This window comes from Poecilia latipinna, unplaced genomic scaffold (genome assembly GCF_001443285.1).
Source record: "Poecilia latipinna isolate Pla-1442-1.1 unplaced genomic scaffold, P_latipinna-1.0 Scaffold590, whole genome shotgun sequence".
NCBI lineage: Eukaryota > Metazoa > Chordata > Actinopteri > Cyprinodontiformes > Poeciliidae > Poecilia > Poecilia latipinna.
Genome location: NW_015113206.1, coordinates 271063 through 291769, shown reverse-complemented (window position 1 = coordinate 291769; position 20707 = coordinate 271063). Strand labels below are relative to the sequence as shown.

The 20707-nt window shown below is 41.5% G+C and overlaps 2 protein-coding genes across 4 annotated transcripts; both read right to left on the bottom strand.

Moving 5' to 3' along the window:
* Window positions 1–801: 801 nt before the first annotated feature.
* On the bottom strand, window positions 802–8104 carry fbxo32 (F-box protein 32). Its single transcript, XM_015042468.1, has 10 exons — window positions 7863–8104; window positions 7264–7385; window positions 6328–6377; window positions 6118–6210; window positions 3324–3417; window positions 2333–2517; window positions 2076–2258; window positions 1672–1815; window positions 1495–1592; window positions 802–1460 (listed from the first exon to the last, which is right to left on the bottom strand). The coding sequence occupies exons 1-9, from the start codon at window positions 7973–7975 to the stop codon at window positions 1503–1505; spliced, it is 1074 nt and encodes a 357-aa protein (XP_014897954.1). The 5' UTR covers window positions 7976–8104; the 3' UTR covers window positions 802–1460; window positions 1495–1502.
* A 5909-nt stretch (window positions 8105–14013) lies between these two features.
* Window positions 14014–18867, bottom strand: LOC106953588 (kelch-like protein 38). Of its 3 annotated transcripts, XM_015042467.1 has the most exons (6): window positions 18576–18867; window positions 16921–17143; window positions 15923–16815; window positions 15691–15832; window positions 15490–15595; window positions 14014–14376 (listed from the first exon to the last, which is right to left on the bottom strand). In XM_015042467.1, exons 2-6 carry the CDS (start codon window positions 17140–17142, stop codon window positions 14087–14089), a joined length of 1653 nt encoding a protein of 550 aa, XP_014897953.1. In that variant the 5' UTR covers window position 17143; window positions 18576–18867; the 3' UTR covers window positions 14014–14086. The 3 variants fall into 3 exon arrangements, with proteins under 3 accessions (XP_014897953.1, XP_014897952.1, XP_014897951.1); XM_015042465.1 differs by having other exon boundaries at window positions 14087–14376; window positions 15923–17143; XM_015042466.1 differs by lacking the exon at window positions 18576–18867 and having other exon boundaries at window positions 15923–17142.
* Window positions 18868–20707: the final 1840 nt, after the last annotated feature.

The following is a 20707-nucleotide window of genomic DNA, read 5'->3' as shown; positions in this document are numbered from 1 at the left end:
AAGAATAGTATAAAAAAAAAATCTAAAAACATAAATACAATTCTTTGTGTGTGTCAAAACTTCTGTCAAATATTTGCATCACATCAGTTTTGATAATGGCACCCATATCTCAACCCAAAACGTAGTGCTTAAAAAAATTTATATTTTTGCATTGTTTAAAAAAAAAAAAAAAATTGGACAACCACAATATGGTTACTGAACAGCAACACCCATCAATTCGGTGCTACAGTTCCCCCTTTGGCCGATAGATGGCACACTTTTGCCGTTACAAACTACTTCTAAAGCCCGTTCAACGCCAAGAGGTCCCATGTTTTCAACCACAAAATGAAGTGTTTGGCTATTAAACTGTGTATAGTACTGATGAATTCAAGTTTTTAAGTAACTTCACAGTCCTACAAAACAGGACAGACAGCACTGATCAGCTTATTTATTAAACATAAAAACAGACCGCATTGCATAGCATGTACATAGTTCCTCAAAGTCTGAGCAGTGACAAAGGCCCCTTTTACACAGAAAGTCCACTTCTTTAAACCTAAAGTGTGAAAGTTGAACCAGTCGCCAAAAGTCTCAAGAAATAAATATGTAAACAACACAATCAGCTGGGTGTTTGAAAACATGCAGGAGTCTTCACAAAAAAAAAACAAAACAAAAAACCAACTTTGGTTTCAGAGCGTTGCACCTTAATTAACTCCTCCGTAAAATTAAACGCAGAAAAAAACCCCAATAATAGTCAGAGTTTAGAAAAGGTGCAACCAAGACGGAGATTTTGCCGGTGTTGCTTCAAGTTTTGTAAAGGCACACCACAGTTACAGAGGCTTTGATTACATTTGGTAATACTGCACTCAGTTGCTGCTATGACTGCCAAAGCAGAATAAAAAAAATAAAAAAATAAAAAAAAAATCAAATCCATATAAAAGTGGAAAAAAGCATAAAAACAAAACATCTTGTTTCTCTTCCCCGTATGCATTTTCCCCTTCCAATTAAAGCAGACCACAGTTCCACATAAAACATATTGCACCTTCCCAAGAGTGGAGGCCTTTTAGCATCACTACTTTAATCCATTTTCGATTGAAAAAAAAAATCGAACAAATTTGAACAAAAATAGAACTTACATCCCATAAACAAGGGAATAGACCGTATTAAAACTGAAAACTTCAGCCAGATATTCCCTTTCCCTCCCCCCCCCTCCTCACCACATTCCTTTCATTCTTCATCACATTCAATCACTTTCGAATGCTTCTTTTGATCTCATCCAAATATTCAAACCAAATAAAATTGCATAGTTGTCCCACAGCCTGTGTCCTCTCCAGGTCCGTGTTGCAAGTAAATGTACATCCAGGACATGATCGGTTTATGAAACAAAATAGAAAAACATCTTTGTACAAGAACAATATGTACAGTCCAGTCCATACTTCTGGAGTTTTCTGAAGAAGTAGGGGAGTGTGTGTGTGTGTGTGTGTGTGTGTGTGTGGGTGCGTGTGCACACGCGTGTGTTGCAGAGATCAGAAATTAAACAGACTGATAAAGTCCTGAGGGGAGAGGGACGTGGTGCAGCTTTCGGGATTGTTGGCCGTGCAGGGATGGTTCGTATCCTAAGAACAAAAGCGGAGACAGTCGTTAGACGGTGAGTCGAAACGCTTCCTTTCGACGGAGCAGAAGACGGAGATGTACCTTCCAGAAGAGGATGTGGCAGTGTGTGCAGAGGTGCAGCGTGTCACTGTACTGCTCTCTATGAGCATAGCAGCGGCTCAGCTTGAAGTACATTTTCTTCCACTCCAGGTGACCCTTCTCCGACACCATCAGACGCTTGCGGATCTAAAAAAGGGGAACACAGACTGCTTAAGGAAACCCTAACCCGTAAGAGAAAGATTCGCAGCTACAAAAACCCAGCAGGAAGTTGGTAGCGGTCTTAAGATATTTTTGCCAAACTGAATACAAGCTGAATGTAGAGAACCTTTATGAAATGCTGTGGTATAAAAATAAGTCTTAAGTTGCAAACTGGCCAATAAACGACTTTATCAGACATTGGTGTGGTCCTCCACGCCAGTGTCCTCCTCCCCTCGTCGTCTTCATACCTGTCTGTCTGTGAAGTGGTACTGGCAGAGTTTCTTCCACAGCAGGCGGTCCTCCGTCAGGGCCCCCAGCTCCGGACACACCTGTCCCAGGCTGACCAGGTCCCTGCCGTCCGTCAGCCGCTGCATGATGTTCAGCTGCAGACTGGCAGGCAGGTCAGTCAGCGACATGCCCATGGCCGCAGGCTGCAGGAGGGCGAGATGCCGTTAGAAACAGAGTCGTGACCTTGTCGGGATGTGCGATGCGGACAGACGCTCACTCTGTTGATCTGGATGTTGTCCAGCTGCTGCTGCCACTGCAGGATGTTGTCCATGCGGTGGACCCAGATGTTGATGTTCCCCACCAACACCGACTTGCCCATGTCCTGGACGAGGCCGCACAGCGACACGTACAGCGTCTGCAGCAGCTCTTTGATGGGACGGACGTTCTGCTGGTCATCGAGAACTGAAACGGATCATTAATCTTGATGTTAAAAAAATAAAATAAAATTCAAATCTTTAGGATGTTGCATGGAAATTTCAACAGCAAAGCTTCAATCTGTAGCTAAAAAAAACCCCAACAACAACAACAGATTTTTAGCTACAGATCGCAGCCACTCTGAAATGAGTGGCTGCGATCTTCTCAGTTGCATGTATGCGATTTGGCCAGAAGGTTTTGTGACGCTCCCTAAACAACCGAAGTCTGTTTAGTTGAAGGAACATTTAGTTTACACTGCAGCTTGCAGAGGGGTCTGCTGACTGTCAGGGTTCTACACAGTGAAGTTAGAGAGCCAAGTCCAAGCTGTCTTGGCTAATTTTCTCACCTACAATAATAAATACTAAAACACTTCTTCACACCCCACGTTTTGTCGCACTTTAACCACAAACTTTAACGTAGTTTGTTAGTTAAGTTCCCACCCAGGTTGATGCTTCTTCTAATCCCATTTTACTACAATTACAGCTGATGCTGGTAGTTGTAATGCGATAAAGATAGCGAATCTTTCAAGAGGTGACACTTCCACAGCTTCATTTATTGCCTTTAAGAAATACATAGAGTCACTTTGAAGCAAAAATAGTAAAGAAATTCTAAGACATGCAGATGCAAAGAAACGGAAAAGGGCAAAAACAGGAAGTAGATTCTCAACTTTGCTTGTGCAAATATTACTACTTGTGTTTTGTTGTTTTTTTTTTTTTTTCCTGAGACCCAAGTGATCAGCGTGGATGTACACAAACACACACACACCCACGCACAGGAGGCGTGACAGGGCTCACCTTTCTGAACAACCCTCTCCAGAATATTCATGTAGTTTTTCTGCGCCACGCCGCTGAGCGAGGGGAGCTGCGACTTGGCGATAAGCTCCAGGAGCTGCAGCAGAAAAAGAAAAAAAAAAAAAAGAAACATAAATTTCTCCCCGTCAGCCTCCGAGACGCTCTGTTCCACCGCCTCCTTACTTTGTGTTTAGTAGGCTGCTGGATTCTTAGAAAAACAAATTCCAAGCTTGAACATTTGTAACAAAACTCAGAGCTGTCCACCTGGTTATTGCTCTCGACATAAGGTCCATTAGCCTCAGCTCTGATTTGTTTTGATCAGAGTCGCCTTGCGGAGGTGAAGCTTCTGGAAGAGTGTTGGGCAACGGCCTAGACGGGAATCAACAACGTTGGCTGGTGAAAACATAAGCTTGAAGTTATTTGACCCCTGATCATCCAGCCTTGCGAACTAGCTGACTCACTTCTCAGAGTGTGTGTGTGTGTGTGTGTGTGTGCATGCGTAGTTGTTGCCACTGGCTCACAGACATGCAGCGGGCTAAAAGGGTGGCTCATCTGACAGGCACTGTGACGTCATGGAGAAACTCAAAATCAAAGCCATGTTCAGATCTGACCCAAAACATCTGAGGCATAAACAGAAAAGTTACCCACTTTTTGTCCCATAACTTCGATGTCAGATTTAGTTTTACGGGTTCCCAATGGAGCAAAAAGTGGTTTTATAACAAATGTAGATTTGGCAGACTCAAACTTTCCACATGCCATTCTTCTTCATTCCTAATGCTTAATCCCCTTCCTTTCATTGCTCAGGACGAGTTCAGTCGGGCAGAACGGTGTGCGCTTCCGCATCCACTTTCTGACCCATGTGCACGCCGTTTCTATGGAGATAAACTAGACCCATAATGTAGATTGCAAAAACCTCAAGAACCTTTGGTTTTAACCAAGTCTTTGGTTAAAAAAAAAAAGTTTAGAAGTAATCTTAAACTTAATTTCTCCGTCATCATATTTCAGATTCATACAAAACTTTCTGCTATAGGAGTGGGGCCATTAGATGACAAGAAATACGTGACCAATGACCAAATTTAATTAACATTCTATATATACACAATTACTGTTTGAGAAAACAACCCCAGACTTCCAATTGACATTTCTAGTTTTTGTCGACACACATCTAGGAATTAAAGTTGAAAAGTATTTAAGAACTGTTATAGTCCATGTTAAAAGAGCCAAATCTAGCATTTAAAAGGTTTAGGTTGATTCATTTAGTTTGTCCGACCCAGGAAAAGAGAATCTCATCTGTGCTGAACAAGAAGACGATCTGTGTAACTGAGAACGAGTTAAACGAACCCTAAAATGTCGTCAGACAGCGAGGAGCGGCGACCCGGCTCCGACACCGGCTGGATGCTAGAGTTACACCCTTATTGTTCTCTGGGCCTAACACACTGCTATCTAGAACCCACTCAAAACTGGACAGCTCCAGAACTCCTTGGGGCCGAGAAGAAGAACCCTGCCGATTTGAATCAATGACATACAAAATCAGAACCATCATGTTGATGCCTTTATCTCAGCTAAATCTTTAAATTCTGCGAGTTTGAGATGAAACTTGCGTAAGCAGTAATGAGGCAAACAATCAACTTATGATTAATTGTTGATTAATGGTTTATTAGATCAAAATAACTTCAAGTCAATTAAGAACCTATCTTCTTTCAGTGTTGCAGTTTGGCCGCCATCCAGAAGAGGGCAGCACTAGTACTCTTGAGCAGAGCCAACTGATATAGAAACAAAGATGGCGGCGCCATACCAGAACTGGGAAGAGAAACAGTCCAACATGGGACACAAAATGTATTTATGCGGTTCTGTTTTGAAACATAAACAGTTGAGAAGCTCCTTAAGTTATCAACTTAATACAAGAAATTGTTATGTTAGAATATATTTGTTTGTTTGCTTTTTTTTTTTTAATTCTCCATATTATGAAAAATGCAGCATTTTGCTATGGATCCTCTTGACACAAGCGGAAAATCGGGTTTTTAAGAAAATGGCCTCTTATGTATTAATTGTCAATCGATTCAGTCTCCTTTAAATCAACTCGTTAATCGATGACTTGTGTCCCCAGTAAGCAGACAAAATGCACCAGTGACCAAAGGGAATGAGAAAGAAAACAGAGGGGAAAGAGGAGATGGCGGGCCTAATCGGGTAGATTCAAGTGTGTGTACGTGTTTAGGGGTCTGAATCACCTGACAAGCATCAGGTCTGATTTCATAAACTCCTGACGGGGGTTCACACCTCGCCGCACAACACAGCTGTCACAAACGTCCTCAAACCTCCCCTCCCCACTGAACAGCACAGGGTGACACTTCATGGTCACATAAAAAGGGTAAAGGCGGGGGGAGGCAGTGTGTAATAGCATCAAGAGGAGGAACAAAGCAGTGGAAATGAAACAAAATTTTCTGCACTAATGTAACAAGGATGAGCCGTTTGGCATTCCAAGTGTAAACCTTGACGGTTTGTGTGGGATAAAAATGAGTTTGAGAAAAACAGACCTAGATTTTTAATAAAACCCCCGTTTGAAGTTGAGGTAGGGGATGACGGAGTTTTCAGTAATCATAAATAATGCAAACTTTCCTCAGTATCATCACCACAGTCTGCAGAGCCTTGATAAGAGCCACCCTCTTTAACTTTAACCCCCCACCAACCTCCCAGTTCCCCTTCTCAGCCTCTGACAGAAAAAAAAAAAAAAACACCTCCCCTGGCAAACACAGAGAGACAGAAGCGACTAAAAAGCAAAGAAAAGAGGAGGACTCACTCTGACAACGTAATTAAATCTCCTCGTGTCCTTGATGGCGCTGGAGAAATCCAAGCGGTTGAAGGCCTCTCCCAACGTACAATATCCGTGGCGCTGGGAGAATTTAATTATCAGAGTATTAGGCTGCAATCCCGCGCAAGAGCGCCGAGTTGTTTACATTAGCAACTGTGATTGCGAAAGTTGATGGAAAGCTAATTGAGACGGTCTTACCTCCTTGGTGCTTCCTTTGTGAACGTAAATCCACTTTTCCCTGTGGAAATCTGGAAAGACGGAGAGAAGCCAGGAAGAAAGTGTTTTTACGTTAGTGGCCTCGCCGTCACTGAGCTGCTCATAAGCTCTGGGATAAATGCATGAGCACGCGACGCAAATAAGATACAATTTCAGAGCTGGTTTAGTTGTTGACGGAACGGTAATGAAATGCTCCAAATTTAGAGATGCAGCAAGCGCGCTTTACACAGCCAATACAGGTTTCTGGTTGCTGGTTTTATTTCTAAAAGGACTAGAACGCATAAAATAATGTACTGCTGCTTCTGGGGATAAATAAAAAGAGATCGAATTGGCATCAAAGTAAATATCTTTAACTTTTGAGGCTGAGATTTATGCCCTTTGTTCTTGGAAGTCCGAAAATCCAGGTTCCAAGTCAGAAAAAGGGGGGTTAAAAAAAAAAAAAAAAAAATGCCCTGTTGGCTGGAAAAATTGATACTCTATAAAAGGTCAGCATCCTGTATAGTTGCAGAAAACAAAAACAAATAAAACTGATTGAAGCTGCAGGTATGAACTTGTCGCATTAAACCGATAGTGCTAAATTCATCTCAGATCCCACCGGAGTGTCCCTGCTAATCCTAGACCTAAGCTCCGGCTTCAAGGCCAATCGAATGAACCAATTTATTATCTACTTTATCATTGTGGAAAAAAAAACAAAACAAAGAATGCAGCATTTGATCTGGTGACATTGTTAGACACAGGACATTTTGAACGTTTCGATTTCTGGCTAAACAACTTGTGCGCCGCTGTATCAAAATTAAATAAAAGGGGGGGGGGAAAGTTCTGACACGTTCTGCTTCTGATCTGGACCGCATTTCTCGTGCCTTATTACATAACTCATTTATTCTGCGTGTGTTTGGGTCTCTCTTCGCGGGGACTCACAGGGGACCTTGCTGTTGTTGTTCATCAGATCCTTTTTCCTCTTCTTGGCAGACATCTCATAGCTGAGAGAGAGCAGCAGGTTCTCCTTGTTAAAACACTCTGGCTTGTTGTCTTTGCAGAAGCTGGGGAGGGGAACAAAGTTCATATGTGAGCCACACAAAAGTTAAGAGAATGATGCAGAAGTTAATTCTGACTTCATGTAACGATGGCCCATGATCAAATATGGATTTTTTTGTTTGTTTGTTTTGTTTTGGTGTGTGTTTTAGAAAGTAAATGCTGTTATTTTGGAAAGTGGCCAGGTTCAGCAGACGTTTGTTAATCCCTTGACTTGTTGTCAGGTTATTATTAGCTGGGTGATTAGCCTGAAAAGGAACTTGCCAACCAGAAAGAAAAAAGAAAAAAAAAACACTGATGGAAACTTACACGAAGGCCCCTCACTCTGCCTTTTGTTTGCAACGCAGTTTGGACTCGTTTCAAAACATCTCCCACATCTTATCTCTCTCTCCCCCCCCCCCCCGTTATATTTCTAACACTAAGCAACAAACTAACTCTGTCAGACTGCTACATTTTTCTCAGGCCAGGCCGTTCAAACAACCAACCTCCCCACAGAGACGTTGTTGTTTTTGTCGTCTGCTGTCCTCTTTTTCCATCCATCGTCGGTTTTCACCCAGTTCTGACCCGGTGACCTCCAGTCCTGTCCGAGAAAAGGCATGTCGACTCGGTTACTGACAGCCGAACGTCGAAGAGAAAGCCGTAGAAAAACGCGCAGGCCTCTGCTTTGCAAAACTCCTTGTTCCTTCTTAATGTTAAGTGCGTTTGTGTGCTTGTGTTGACTCTGCGCAGCTCGCCTTTTATCCTCCGACTCGGAACCCGGAAGCAACGAAGCTCCGCCCACTTTGGAAACTTCCTCGCAACACGTGGCTTTGTTTATCAACCTCAGCGTTGCGACAGCTCACGGCGAAAGGAGAGGAGGAGTGAAGATCTTTCGATGTCATGGAAAGATAGGAGCACAGGACACCGATCAGATTCACCTGAGAGTGTTTTAAAAAAGCGTAGAAGCATGAATATTTTGAAAAACATACTTACTATGATGTTTACTGTCTGGGAAGAAACAATTGAGTTTAGTACTTGGGTTGTATTTTGTCCTGACGTCTTAGTTTTCATGCTATTTTTAATACAAAATATAAAAATCCCATCTTATTTTGCTGAATAAGATGGGATTTTTAGGATCTTCTTTGGCCTAAATGCATAGTGTTGGCTGGAATTAAATTCAGAATCCAGTTCTGATTAATGCATATTTCCACAATAAGACCCCGCCTGGGGGCTACTGAGGTGGGATTGACTACATTTTATAACACGTAATGTATTCATGTTCGGGGAACATGTCTGTGAATGTAAATATTAGGATGAAAGCACATCCAGTGAACTGGCTGTGAAGCCCGCCAGTCCTCTTTGTCAATCCTGAGTTTATAAATAGATTGACTTGTGCCTTAGATTCTTCCAGAGCATTTGGTTGCAATGCAGATTGTGTTTGTATTGAGTGAAGGGTTTCTAGTGTATTTATTTATTTACCGGGCATATTTTTATTGTCTCCTTTCTGTGTCTGCATGTAATTATGTTGTGCCTGCACCTGTGTATCTATGTTGGGCACGTAATACGACAGAGTGTGTGTGAGGGTTGATATGTTCTGGTGTCCTAGCACACCCATTAATAATAAGTTTGAATATTATTGAAAAGTCCATTTCCTTCAGGAACTTTATCACTAAGTGAAACACATTATATAGATTATTCACACAGTTGGATGGAATGCATATTATAATTTAATGAACATGACTGTGTGTGTATATGTACAGAACTGGATCCAGAAGTTGTTTAAATGCTGAGAAAGTAGCTAAACTTTATTTTCATGATATTTTAAGTTTTTTTTTTTTTTTTTTTTTTAAACATCAACTATGATCCAGAAAAAAAAAAAAAAAACAACGTTTAGGGTTGCTTGGTTGATTTTGACCTCTGTTGTAAGACTTAATTATATCATTGTTATATCACTGTTATTCGATCTTGTGTTATTAACAAATATTAACTTTGCCTTTACTATCTCAACCAAGGGAAATGCATACAGTCTAGATGTCCTCATCTTTAGCTACTTTCTCAAAGTCGTCCTGCACATCAGAAATGGAGCTGATGCAATCATTCAGGTCAAAAGGCCACAAAGGAGGATACAATTTCTTTTTTTAAACTAAGGATGTTAGCATAGCAGAGATGCGGCACTGAAACACAGGCTAGTAGAGGAGTAAATGTTTCTTCTTTCCCTTAACTCACGGGACACTCTGTGATCACTAAAACATGTCAGCCACTGTGCACATCAGATAAACCTTTACGAGAAGCAACGGGGAATTTTTAGCTCACCTTCTGCGTGTGTGTTGTGCTATGTCCTGTCTCTTGAGGGCGACCAGTTTAGCACATGTGGCTGATGTGGGTTTTTTTTTTTTTTTTTTTTACTGCACAAGATTCACTGGTGGCTGCATCCTTTTCTGCAGGGCTTCATTAGTGAAGTGTTTGACTTTTGTTTACATTTAGTCACTTTACTAACATAAAAATTCAATGTTTTTTTTTATTGATACTTTATGCGATGGCTGACATAAAGTAGTGCATCACTATGAAAAGAGCAGAAAATGAAATGATAGCTTTCAGCTAATTTTGTACACCATCCCCACTGTGACAAATGGGAGTGGCAGCATCATGCTGTGGGATGCTATTGTTTAGCAGGAAGTTGATCAGAGTTGATGCATTGCACAAACACAGAGCTAGTCTTAAATCAGTAAATCCTTAATACTGATTTTTTTAAAAAGTACTACTTCCACTGGCAGATTATTTGGTAACACTTTATGTGACGGGGTGTGCATAAGACTGACATGACATCGTCATGAACATGACGTAGCACGTGTCATGAACATGAAGGAGTCTATGAATGTCTATGACTGTTGTCATGAAGTGTGATTCGGTAAACAATGATACTTTTAATGCAAAGTTGCTCCAGACGTTGCCTTGAAAGTCCATTAAAAGTGTCAACTTTGCAAAGTTGGCAGTTTTAATGGACTTTCAAAGCAACTTCTGAGGTAGCTGAGGACAAAGTTGGTTCTACAAAGAACTGAACCAGGAGGGCTGAGTACAAATGCATATTTAGTGTTTGGTGTGTCACACAAAATCCCTGTTGGCATAATTTAAATGACATTTACAAGGTGTTGTAATATTTATAAGGAGTAAACAAAACAAGAAAGATCACTGCATGCTCTGTATGTGGCCATTCAGTCCACTGTCTATGTATGATTGCACTCACACTTCAGATGGCGAGGCTTGAAGTAGTTTCCTGTGTGGTTAACTGAGATGGTGTTATATTTGTAAAGAAAAATAGAAGAGAACTTTAAGGCTGACAATGCATGACAGTGAGAACTTGAAGAACATTTAGTAAACTAGAAAATTCCTGAAGAAATTTAACCGTGGCATGCCAACGTGTGCCCGTCGGCTTGGACCCAGCGTTCTGCTGCTAAAAATAATCATCAATGCTAAGTTTAGCTAAATCATAGTCAATAACCTGTGGAGAGGCAGAAGCATGTGGACTAAGCTGTACTTGTACCATTCAGTATGTTAAAATTAATGCATAAGCTAAAATTGTCCAAAGTGCTAATGTTAGCGTGAAGACTATCAGTAGCATGTGGGACATCATTCGCATGCTGTCTGTCATTGACTTACTCCATTCAGTATACTAAACATCGTTTATAAGTAAGAAAATTAGCTAATAGCTAACTTTAGGGGCAGTGCAGCAAGGCAGTGCAGTAGTGGGGGCAGTGAAATGCTAATGTACTGAGGAAAAAAAACATAAAAGAAAGCCAAATATTATTGCACCACCTATGGCAGTGCAATAATTAATTAATTAATTAATAATAATTAATGGTAATGGAAGAATAATAAATAAGCTATAATAAAGAGACATTCTGTTGGGTGTAAAACAATAGGTGCCTGCCATGCATTACATGAGAGGCAGTGACTCCCTATGTAAGTGACTCCCTATGCGTGCCCCAATAATACGCTGCCATCTGCTCCTGGGGTCAGTTCAGTTCTATTTATAGAACAGGCTCAAGGAGAGGATGACATGGAAAGTCCCAGGCAGTATCTGGTCAGTGGGTGACTAAGCCATGTTCTCAGAGACTGAATAGATCCTGTTTAGCTTACAAAGTGGACCAACATGAGATTATTTATCTTCTGGTTAGAGAATAATGAGCACAATTTGGATTTTATGCCTTATAAAAACAACCTAATTCAACTCCAAAGAACATAAACAACAAGTAGTATCTTTTAGCAAAAACTGCATTTCAGAATCAGCTGAAGCAAAACTTCACACATCTAAACAGCTTCAGATCAGACTGAGTGTAAACATCAGTTTTCCAGTTTTACCACAGATTCTCATTTGGATTAGGTTTTGGGCTTTGATTGGGTTTTACAGGTTTCCTATTAGAGTCTATTTTCTTCCTTGTTCTTTCTGAAGAGAAGCAGCCCACAGCCTAATGCTGCCAACACCATGTGTTACAGGTGAGGATGGTGCATTCACAGCCACGTGTTTTCCGCTCCTCTTGTGTCCTGAACCAAAATGGGGATTTTTTTTTTTTTACCATAAAATACTTTGGATTTTGTTGTTACACCATTACAAAATCAGGTTTTGTTGTTTTAATTGTCTTTTTTTTTAAGTTTTGTTTATATTTTGAAAACATTGTGTCAGAACATCTTTGAAAATTGGTAACACTGTTTCCTTTCCTCAGCACCAGCTATTCTTAACTCAGGCTAATAATTGGGATATTTTCACCGTGGCATTTATGACTTTGTTGCTGTTAGGAACATTTTAGTTGAGATCTTCCTTCAGCACATGATGTGCCAAACTCAAGGCTCGTGGGCCAAATCTGGCCCACCAGATGTTTCTTGTTGCTCTCCAGAACCTTTAGCATTACGTTTATGTGCTTAAGTATTATTTTATTAGTCAAAATCAGTAGTTTTATCTGTATTCTGCCCAATTAAGATCAAGATGAAAAGATGTTTAACGTCATTTAATTTCAAGAAGTTCTTATCAAATGCAGAGACAGACATTTATTAATATTTTAACAAAACAAAAACTCTTTACCACAACTCTTTCGGGATGCGGTCCAAAACGAAAATGAGTTTGACACCCCTGACCTACAGCCTGTTAAAATATGTAATGTAGAATCAGTGATAAACATTTAAACCTTGTTGCAGGATTGTATGAACTTTATTCTGGGAGGTTGCTTCTAATATCACTTTGGCTCTCATTTCCACTATCTCTGTTTTTGTTTTGATAAGACACAACAGCTGGTCTGTCATGCCCAACCCTCTAAGAACCTAAATCACAGGAACAAACACACACACGAATACACACACGAATACACACACGATTGCTCAAACATGCACCTGTTGCTGCATCTTGTGGCTGAGTTTCATCACTCGCTCAGATTCTCTGTTGTGAAACACGGCTCATCGGGTTCTCTCTGTCTCTGCTCTCTCTCTCCCACATCTGCCAGCTCACCATCAGAGCCACATGATTCACGTGGTGTAACATTTGCCTCCTTGTTTGTTACTCAAAATAACGTCAGATCACCTGTAGTTTTTCCAGCCTTGCTCTCCTCCCCGCCCTCGCTCGCCCTTCTGGCCTCACTTTCCTGAAATCACCGCACAGAAACACAAGTGAGTTGTGGTTTGACAGAAACTTTAATATGTTAATATGTTTATATTTGCTTTTTTCAGCTTTTAAGTGCGCACACAGATCAAACTTTCTCACATTTTCCTCATGAGAGCCACAAACCAACATAAAGCAGTGTGTGAATGTGAAGTGGACGTACAGTCCCACATATAGATCAGAAAGTGCTTCTCCAAGACATAACATGGAAATTTAAATGTGATTTGTTGTAGATTCTGTGAAAGTCAGAACTTACAATTCCTGATGCTGAACGCATGTCAGAGAGAAATAAGTTCTTTGTGTAACTTTTTGAATTCTTTACTTGTGGGGAGGGAAAGAACATTGAATATATGGGCACTGAGTGAGAAGTAGAGGATCAAATAGGCACTTACTTCTGAGATTCTTTTTCAAGTCACTGTATTTTTCTGTGAGACGCTGAGACATAAAGACAAGTCGCATGTTTGGAATCAAATTTTATTACTTCAAAGCTAAAAAAAAAAAGAACAACAAAAAACCCCAGAACATTTCCAAAAAGACAGTGACAAACAATTTTCAAATAGCAAAAGACACTAAATTAAAGGGTCTAGATCGAAAGCCTCTGTTGAACGAAGACTGACTTAAATTTTCGTTATTCGTAGCGTTTCATGAAAGAAACGTTAAAAATCTTATTGGGGCCATTTGATTTTTTTGCTTTCATTAAAGGCTGGGATAATCTTTGCCAGACATGTGCTGCAGTCAGAGAGACCTGAGAGCTGAAACCAAAGAACCTCTGGGATTCAAACATGACAAGTAAAATCTCATGATTCAGAGCCGGCTGAAAATAGCACTTTCACCCTTTGTGAAGTTAGACAGGTTAAGAACAGGCTGTGCAGCGGAGAACTTCTCTTTTAAAGGTGTAGGTGTTGAAAAGAAACCTCACGCAAAGAGATGCCAGACTTTTTTCTCTCTTTTTTCTTAAAAAAAGGGGTGCTTTGATCATTTTTTTTTCAATAAACGCGCTTTAAATCAATTTAATAAAAATGTCTTACTACTCAAACAAATGAAAAAGTGTAAACATCTTTTAAAAATTGTCCTTTGCTTTCATCATGACTTCTTCCAATTCTGCGTGACGCATGTCAGAGTCAGGCAGCCGTGGTCAAACAGTTTAAAGGGCAGCCTCCCTTTACATGTCCAAGTGTCCGTCTTTGGGTCAAAGCACTCAAAAGCGTCCGTGTCCTCTATGGCGTCATGGCCGTTGACGTAGCGTCCGCCTGTGACGTAGAGCTTGTTGTTGAGGCCGGTGGCAGCGTGGTGCATCCTCCGCTCCTTCAGGTTGGCACACTTGACAAACCTGTTGGCCTCGGTGTCGTAGGCCATCACTCGCCTGGTGTATCCTGTGACAGCAGAGGCATTAATATGAGAGAGAGGGGACAGTGTCGCAATCCACAGAGGCATTTAAAACGAAACGTGAGAGTAATATGTTTTCCTTCATATGCTGAACCCCAAGAGATCTTTTTTAAATGGGCAAACGTATCTCAGGAACAACCATAAACATCTGCAATTACAGGTGAAAGCAAATATTTACATACACAGAATAAAAGGACACAAACAAGGGTGTTAGAAAATGGCGGATGGATAGTGGCTGAATTGAGTTCTGGTGTCCCTCAGGGACCAGTATTTGGGCCAATTCTATTCTCCATTACATGATTCCTCTAGTTAATATTTAGATGGTGAACCATCTACACGGATGATACTTGGATGCACATGAAATAAAAGCTGAGGTTTGTCTTTTTGCCATTACATTCTAAACTGGCCCAAAATTATCTTAAATTTGGTCAACGTGATTTTCGGTTGTCGCACGTAATTGTTTCATTGCTATTCTATCAAATATCATCTATTAGTTAAAGTTGCTCCTGCTGCTTTGAATCAAACAGTCATATTTTATCCCAAGCTTAACGTTGATTCTTAATTTAAAGCTGTCACTCAACCTTGTTGGTCCCACCTTGGCAGTCTCATATATTGGGTCATTTCCTTCAGCTTTACAATTGCGTCTACCTTCACCTTAAAGTGTGAAATGCATTTTACTCAGGTGTTAGAGCTGCTTTCCCTCTCTCCAAGCATCAACCTGCTGATGCTAAACTCATTACAGGTCTAAAGGACATGAAAGCTGCACTTTCCCTCCTCCCTTCACTGGTAGCTTGATAGATTCTGAATTGATTTCTAAATCTTCCCTCTCACCTTCAAAGCTTTAAACGGCCTGGCCTCTGAATACATCGCCACCTTATTGACCCAGAAGGCTCCCTGCTGACAGCTCCCTGCTAACGCTCCCAGACCAAAGGTTGCTGTCGACTTTAGCAATGTTTGACGTTTCTCAAACATTTACTGTAGTAGCCGTCAAGCTAACCAGAGAAGCCTTACTATTTTTTTTAAAACCATGTTTTCCAAAGTACACTTCTATCTTCTGTTTGTGCATCCGGTTTTAAAAAGTATTTGCTCCATTTACATACCGCCAATGATGTAGATTTTTTCATCCAGAACAACAGCAGGAGCAGACACGTTCTTCACTGTTCTGTTCTCCATCGTACACCACATGTTCCTGCCGATGTGATATACCTGAGGCAGGGGGAGAGACAATAGATGAGTGGATAAATGGGGGGAAAAAAAGGAGGAAACAAAGGAACAAGGAGAAGTTTGTCCCTTGAGTTCACCTGTATCAGTCTGACGGGGTCGTGTGTAGCATCCTGTCCTCCAAACATGTAGATTCTCTGGTTGGTAGCGGCGACCGCAGGATACAGCACCGTCTCTGGCATTGGTGCCACGGCTTCCCATTGGTTGAACATACTGTTGTACCTTAAAACAATGTCGGGAGAGTGTTTGTGAATGTTTTCACCGTGGCGCCTCACTTTTATTACCACCAGGAGGCTTTGACTGAGGTCTCACCTTTCAACACCGGCTGTCAGCTGTCTATCAGACCCGAGGCCACCCAGGACGAAGATGAAGTGCAGGTAGGAGACGGTCTGATGGGCAAAGCGAGGCTCCAGCATGGGCTCTGCTGTCCTCCACTGGTTGGTCTTGAGGGAGAGGGTGTACACCGTCCGGCTGACTTGGCTGCTGCTTGTGTTTGTGGTCAGGCCTCCCAGAACGTACAGTATGCTGTGAAGGGCTACGTGGGAGGCTTTGTAAAGACGTACAGGCAGCTTGGTGAGCCGCTGCCACTTCTGCTTCTTCTCATCGAAGACCAGTGCCTCTCTCGAAGTCAGCTCATTGTTCCTCCTTCCTCCAACCACCACCAAGGTGTCATCATGGCTGCAGCGCCGTGGTGCAGCCCAGAGAGGTTTAAAGTCGACCACAAAGTCCCTGATGCTTCTTGTGCCAATCGAAAACATGAGACGCCTTACAGATTCAATGATCTCGGTGCAGAGGGTGGAAGACTGGATCAGAGGGTCGTTTGCAATGAACTGGAAGAGGTAGGTGGGGTGTAAATGTCGAAGACGGACCTTTTTGAAAAGGTTGCTTACGGTCCCCCGCCTGGAGACGGGATCATGACGGATCCAAGCAACAAGTGTCTCAAAGACCTCCTCCTCCTGAGCGCAAAGGCTGTCGTCCTCCAGGTACCCCATTAGTTCCTGTAAAGAAAGTTCACACAGGTCCTCTGACGAGGACACGTCAGTGAAGCTCTCCATGGCCATCTCTTTTGCCTTTTTTCTCAGACTGTCACAGTTCATCAGATCTGAGAGTCTGAACATGCTCAAGCAGTTGTCTGGTCTCAGCTGTGACTGAAGGAAACGGGAGCAGGCCTCAAAAAGGCGGCCAAATTGCAGCATGGACGCCGCCTGCATCAGATGAAGCACATTATCCAGGCCGATGCTAATGAGTCCAGTGTAAACATAGTCCACAATACTGGTCAGAATGACAGGTCCAACTCCTTTCATATCAACCTTGGTCTGTCTCGTCTCCCTGAAGCCGTTGCAGAACATGGCTCGGAAATAGGCGCTGCTGGACGCCAGGACGTTACGGTGGCAGGGGATCTCAGTGCGACCAGCACACAGGATGACGTCTGTCAGGATGCTCTCCGCCCTCAGTTTGTGCAGCTGCAGAAGCAGGGTGGAGGACTGTTCCTCATCGCTGTAGTGAAGGACTTCAGCAGCTGGTGGATCCATGCTGAGAACAGATCATGCCAGCCCATTTGGTTCCATGTTTGTACGTGTTGTTCCACCCTTATGGTTTCACAAGCCTGTTTTGAGGTATTGCTCAGCATTTCAGAGCTTAAATTATAAAGTTTGATGGTAAAGATTTTGTTTTTCCTATTGTTGGAAGATGACATTAAATAATTCATGTATTTTTAGAGAAAAATTACAATAACTTTAACAAACTGCGTAGAACTTCTTTCTTAGAAAGATGCCTTCATTTTTCACTGCCTGTTTTACTAAAACAACCCGCATCCTGAACAGGCACCTGGATTTGTTGGATTACTTGTATCTTTCGTAGCATCACAAGTGTCAAATACAAATGGTTTTCAAACTTTTTATGACAAGTTCCATAGCAGGAAATACCAAGTTTCTCAAGTATCCCCTCTCTGATGGGCCTTTTAAAGCTGCTGTGAACCAAAAAGAGCTAAATGTTTTTGTGTGAGTAATTCAGTTTAGCCGATTCACTCATTTTCAAGTTTCAAATTGTAATAATTAGCAAAATGCTATAAGTAGGAAAGTCAGAGGTTTCTCATCAACCTTAAAAATCCAAAATGGCTGCTTTCCAAAGCGGTTTATTTGCTCTTCAGAAGAGTTCTCTTTTTTCCATACCCACTTGTGTTGAACATGTTGCGAAAGCAATTTAAAAAGTATGTAAAGAAGAGAAATCCTTGGTTATTAGCTTGTATTGCTAACATGAACTAGCATGGCCACTTAGCATATAATTGAGAAAATTCTAATGTTTTTCTGACTTTGATTTGGAACACGACCTAAATGTCATTCTGATTTCCAATATTTAATCTTCAAAAGCACACTGAACATGAACAGCACTTGTTCCTGGTCTGCTTTAGTTTACATGTTGTTCTTGTTCTCCACTGCACTTCTCTCTTGACTAGTTTCTGCTGAGGGAAACGTCAATTTGCTTATGCAAATCAGTATTTTGGCCATTGGTGCTTTTTAGCTCTGCTAAGATAATGTAGCATTCAAATTTCAGCCACCAAATAACCCAAGTCCCACCTGTGGTGCTTTAACCACAGCTTAAACACCAGTGAGCTCGTGTAAACACTTGCAGTCTTGTAGTTTGTTTTTGCCGGCAGTTTCAGCACTTCCGCTTTCAGATATATTATTTTTTTAAAATGTGGCTGTGCGTATCTGATCAGGCCGGGTTACTCATCCGGATTTCTGGCTTAAACACTGTCAATGGTGTGTTTCAAAATGTCTTCGCCTTTTTCATTTTATGTTTTGTTAAAGTGCAGGAATGTGTTGTTTTATGCTAAAAAAAAATAATACAAATGCAATTCATCAGTACTACACGTTGTCTGGAAAAAACAATATTCTGTGTCTCTATGCAACACATGAAATGCCACATTGCTGATCACAAAACCACCCTCCCAAACATCTCTTACCTGTCTCGTGTTTTTGTCGTCTTGGTTGTTTTCTGCAGAGGGTGCCGTCTTTAAAACAAGGTCAGATTAAAAAAAAAAAAAAAGACATCTTGGCATTCTGCTGTACTTTCTTTTCCTCGTTGTTGTGGTGATGCTGTGCGACTGCATGTGCTTCTCTCTCTCTCTCTCTTTGCAGGCAGAGTGTTGCACACTGTTTGTTGTTATGGTCTCTTTCCACAAGGCCTGTGTACATTCCTTCCCCTAAAAATAGAGCCGCTCTCTTTGGCAAACAGCGCCGCAGACTCACATGTGACATGGAAGAGAACTTTCTGAGAATCTGACTGACTCCATCACCTAAACTTCTTTCTTTCTAAACTCCCTCCTCCATTTCTGTGTCAAACATACGTGATCCCCCCTGTCAGCTATACAGCTTGCCTTTCTGAACCCCCCTCCCCCACCACCCAATCATCTGTATCTCCATCTGGCACATAACTATATCAGTAATAGCAGCGCTGATACTTGATAACACTCATTTTTTTTGCTGTCTGCTCGCTCTGCCAGGCAGGGTATAAAAAACAAGATTGTGTTACCGTCGAAGCAACATAAACAGAGAAATTAGGAGCCTGGCATTCAAGAAGAATGGACAAAATATTCTTGCTCTGTTTTACGCACAAGTCGTGACAGGTTCTTTGGGATTTGGGATGTTTGAGAATCAAGCTGAGGAAAAAAAAAAGAAGGGTCTGGCTTCACTTTTTACAGATGGTGTTCATGAGAACTCTTATTTAACAAAAAAGATGCTCTCTTTTCCCTTCGGCTGCGCTATTTTTTCTTTTTTGTTTGTTCGTTTGTTTGTTTTAAGCTAATTTCCATCTCTATTTGTTTTGTCTTCCCCCCTGAGGTAGAAAAAGGCCCCGTTCTGCTCAGCTTTTGTGGAGGACGTCCACGCAAGGTGGCAATGGGATTGTCTGCTCGTTTCCCTTTTACAGCTGGAAAAGAATCAAAGCGTGTTCCTGAAATGTGGGCACAGAAAAGAAAAGCAACAAAAACAAACAGTAGAAAAAAAAGCGCTTTCAGTCATCGCCTTTTACAGATACGCCGTGTTTTCCTTGTACCAGAGCTTTTGTACCCAGCATGGCAAATCAGACACAATAAGCTGCTTGAGCTACATGTGGGCACAGGTTTTTATTCAGCGTGTGAATTCGCGGTTTAATCTCAAAATGATGCAGTTTGCGTGCTGCGTCTGATGCAAAAGCAAGCACCCTAAAGTTAAGGTTAAATGTTAGCCGGCTAATAGACACTTGGTGGGATGATAATCCTGGCATTGCAGACAGGGAAACTTTCTCAAAAACAGTGGCAACTAAACAGCACCATCTAGTGGCTGCGCGGTCAAAAATCAGTACCAAGAACAACCTGAGACCAAACTGCTTCCAAAGTTTGATTTGCTTTTATCGTCAGCAATAAAACAGTAGATTTATTGCGGGCGTAGATGATTAGCTTTTACTTTAAGATTCTCAAAAAAATAAGCGTGCTTCAGCTGTGTCACAGATCTTGTTTTGTAAAGAGAGAGAGACAGAGGGAAAAGCTTAGCGTCTTTGTTTTGAACGCAAAGCAGTCTCAACTCATCACCCACACATTACACCCATTCACTTCTGTGATTGCATCCTTTTAAACTTGGGCACATTGCCTGCTGTCTCTGTTCCTTCACCTTGACAAAAAGGACTCATTAATGTCTGCCTGCAGGCAACAAGCTATATTAAAAGTCGACGCTGCTGCAAAGCTTCTTTTTTTTTTCATACAGGAGCAAAAAAAAAAAAAAAAGAGAAAAGATCAAAAATACTGTTGCCGCCCACTACCATTGTTGCATCCCTCATATCACCAAATGATTATCTTCTCCTGATTTAATAGAAGGAATACACAGGGGGGTTTAAGTCTCACTGATTTGTCTGTGCATTTGTGTGTGTGCGTGTGTGCGCGTGTGTATGTGGAGGTGGTGAATGGGAGGGGAAAATGTTTCTCCTTAGTAAAGTGAAATGTCTTTTTGAAAGTAACTGAGAGTTCAGTCGGTGCTTAACTTTATGTAAGCGTTCCCCTTTCAGGGCTTTGCAAAAATGTACTGTTTTCACTTTTTTACTTATTTATTTATTCATTTTTCT

Coding starts and splice junctions, on each gene's coding strand:
- fbxo32 (XM_015042468.1), bottom strand. CDS start 7,975: ATGCCTTTTCTCGGACAGGACTGGAGGTCACCGGGTCAGAACTGGGTG. Junction 2,518..3,323: donor GGAGAGGGTTGTTCAGAAAG/GTGAGCCCTGTC, acceptor GATCCGTTTCAG/TTCTCGATGACCAGCAGAAC. Junction 2,259..2,332: donor ACAACATCCAGATCAACAGA/GTGAGCGTCTGT, acceptor GCCCTCCTGCAG/CCTGCGGCCATGGGCATGTC.
- LOC106953588 (XM_015042465.1), bottom strand. CDS start 17,142: ATGGATCCACCAGCTGCTGAAGTCCTTCACTACAGCGATGAGGAACAG. Junction 15,596..15,690: donor ACCCCGTCAGACTGATACAG/GTGAACTCAAGG, acceptor CCCCTGCCTCAG/GTATATCACATCGGCAGGAA. Junction 14,377..15,489: donor AAAAATCTACATCATTGGCG/GTATGTAAATGG, acceptor CTGCTGTCACAG/GATACACCAGGCGAGTGATG.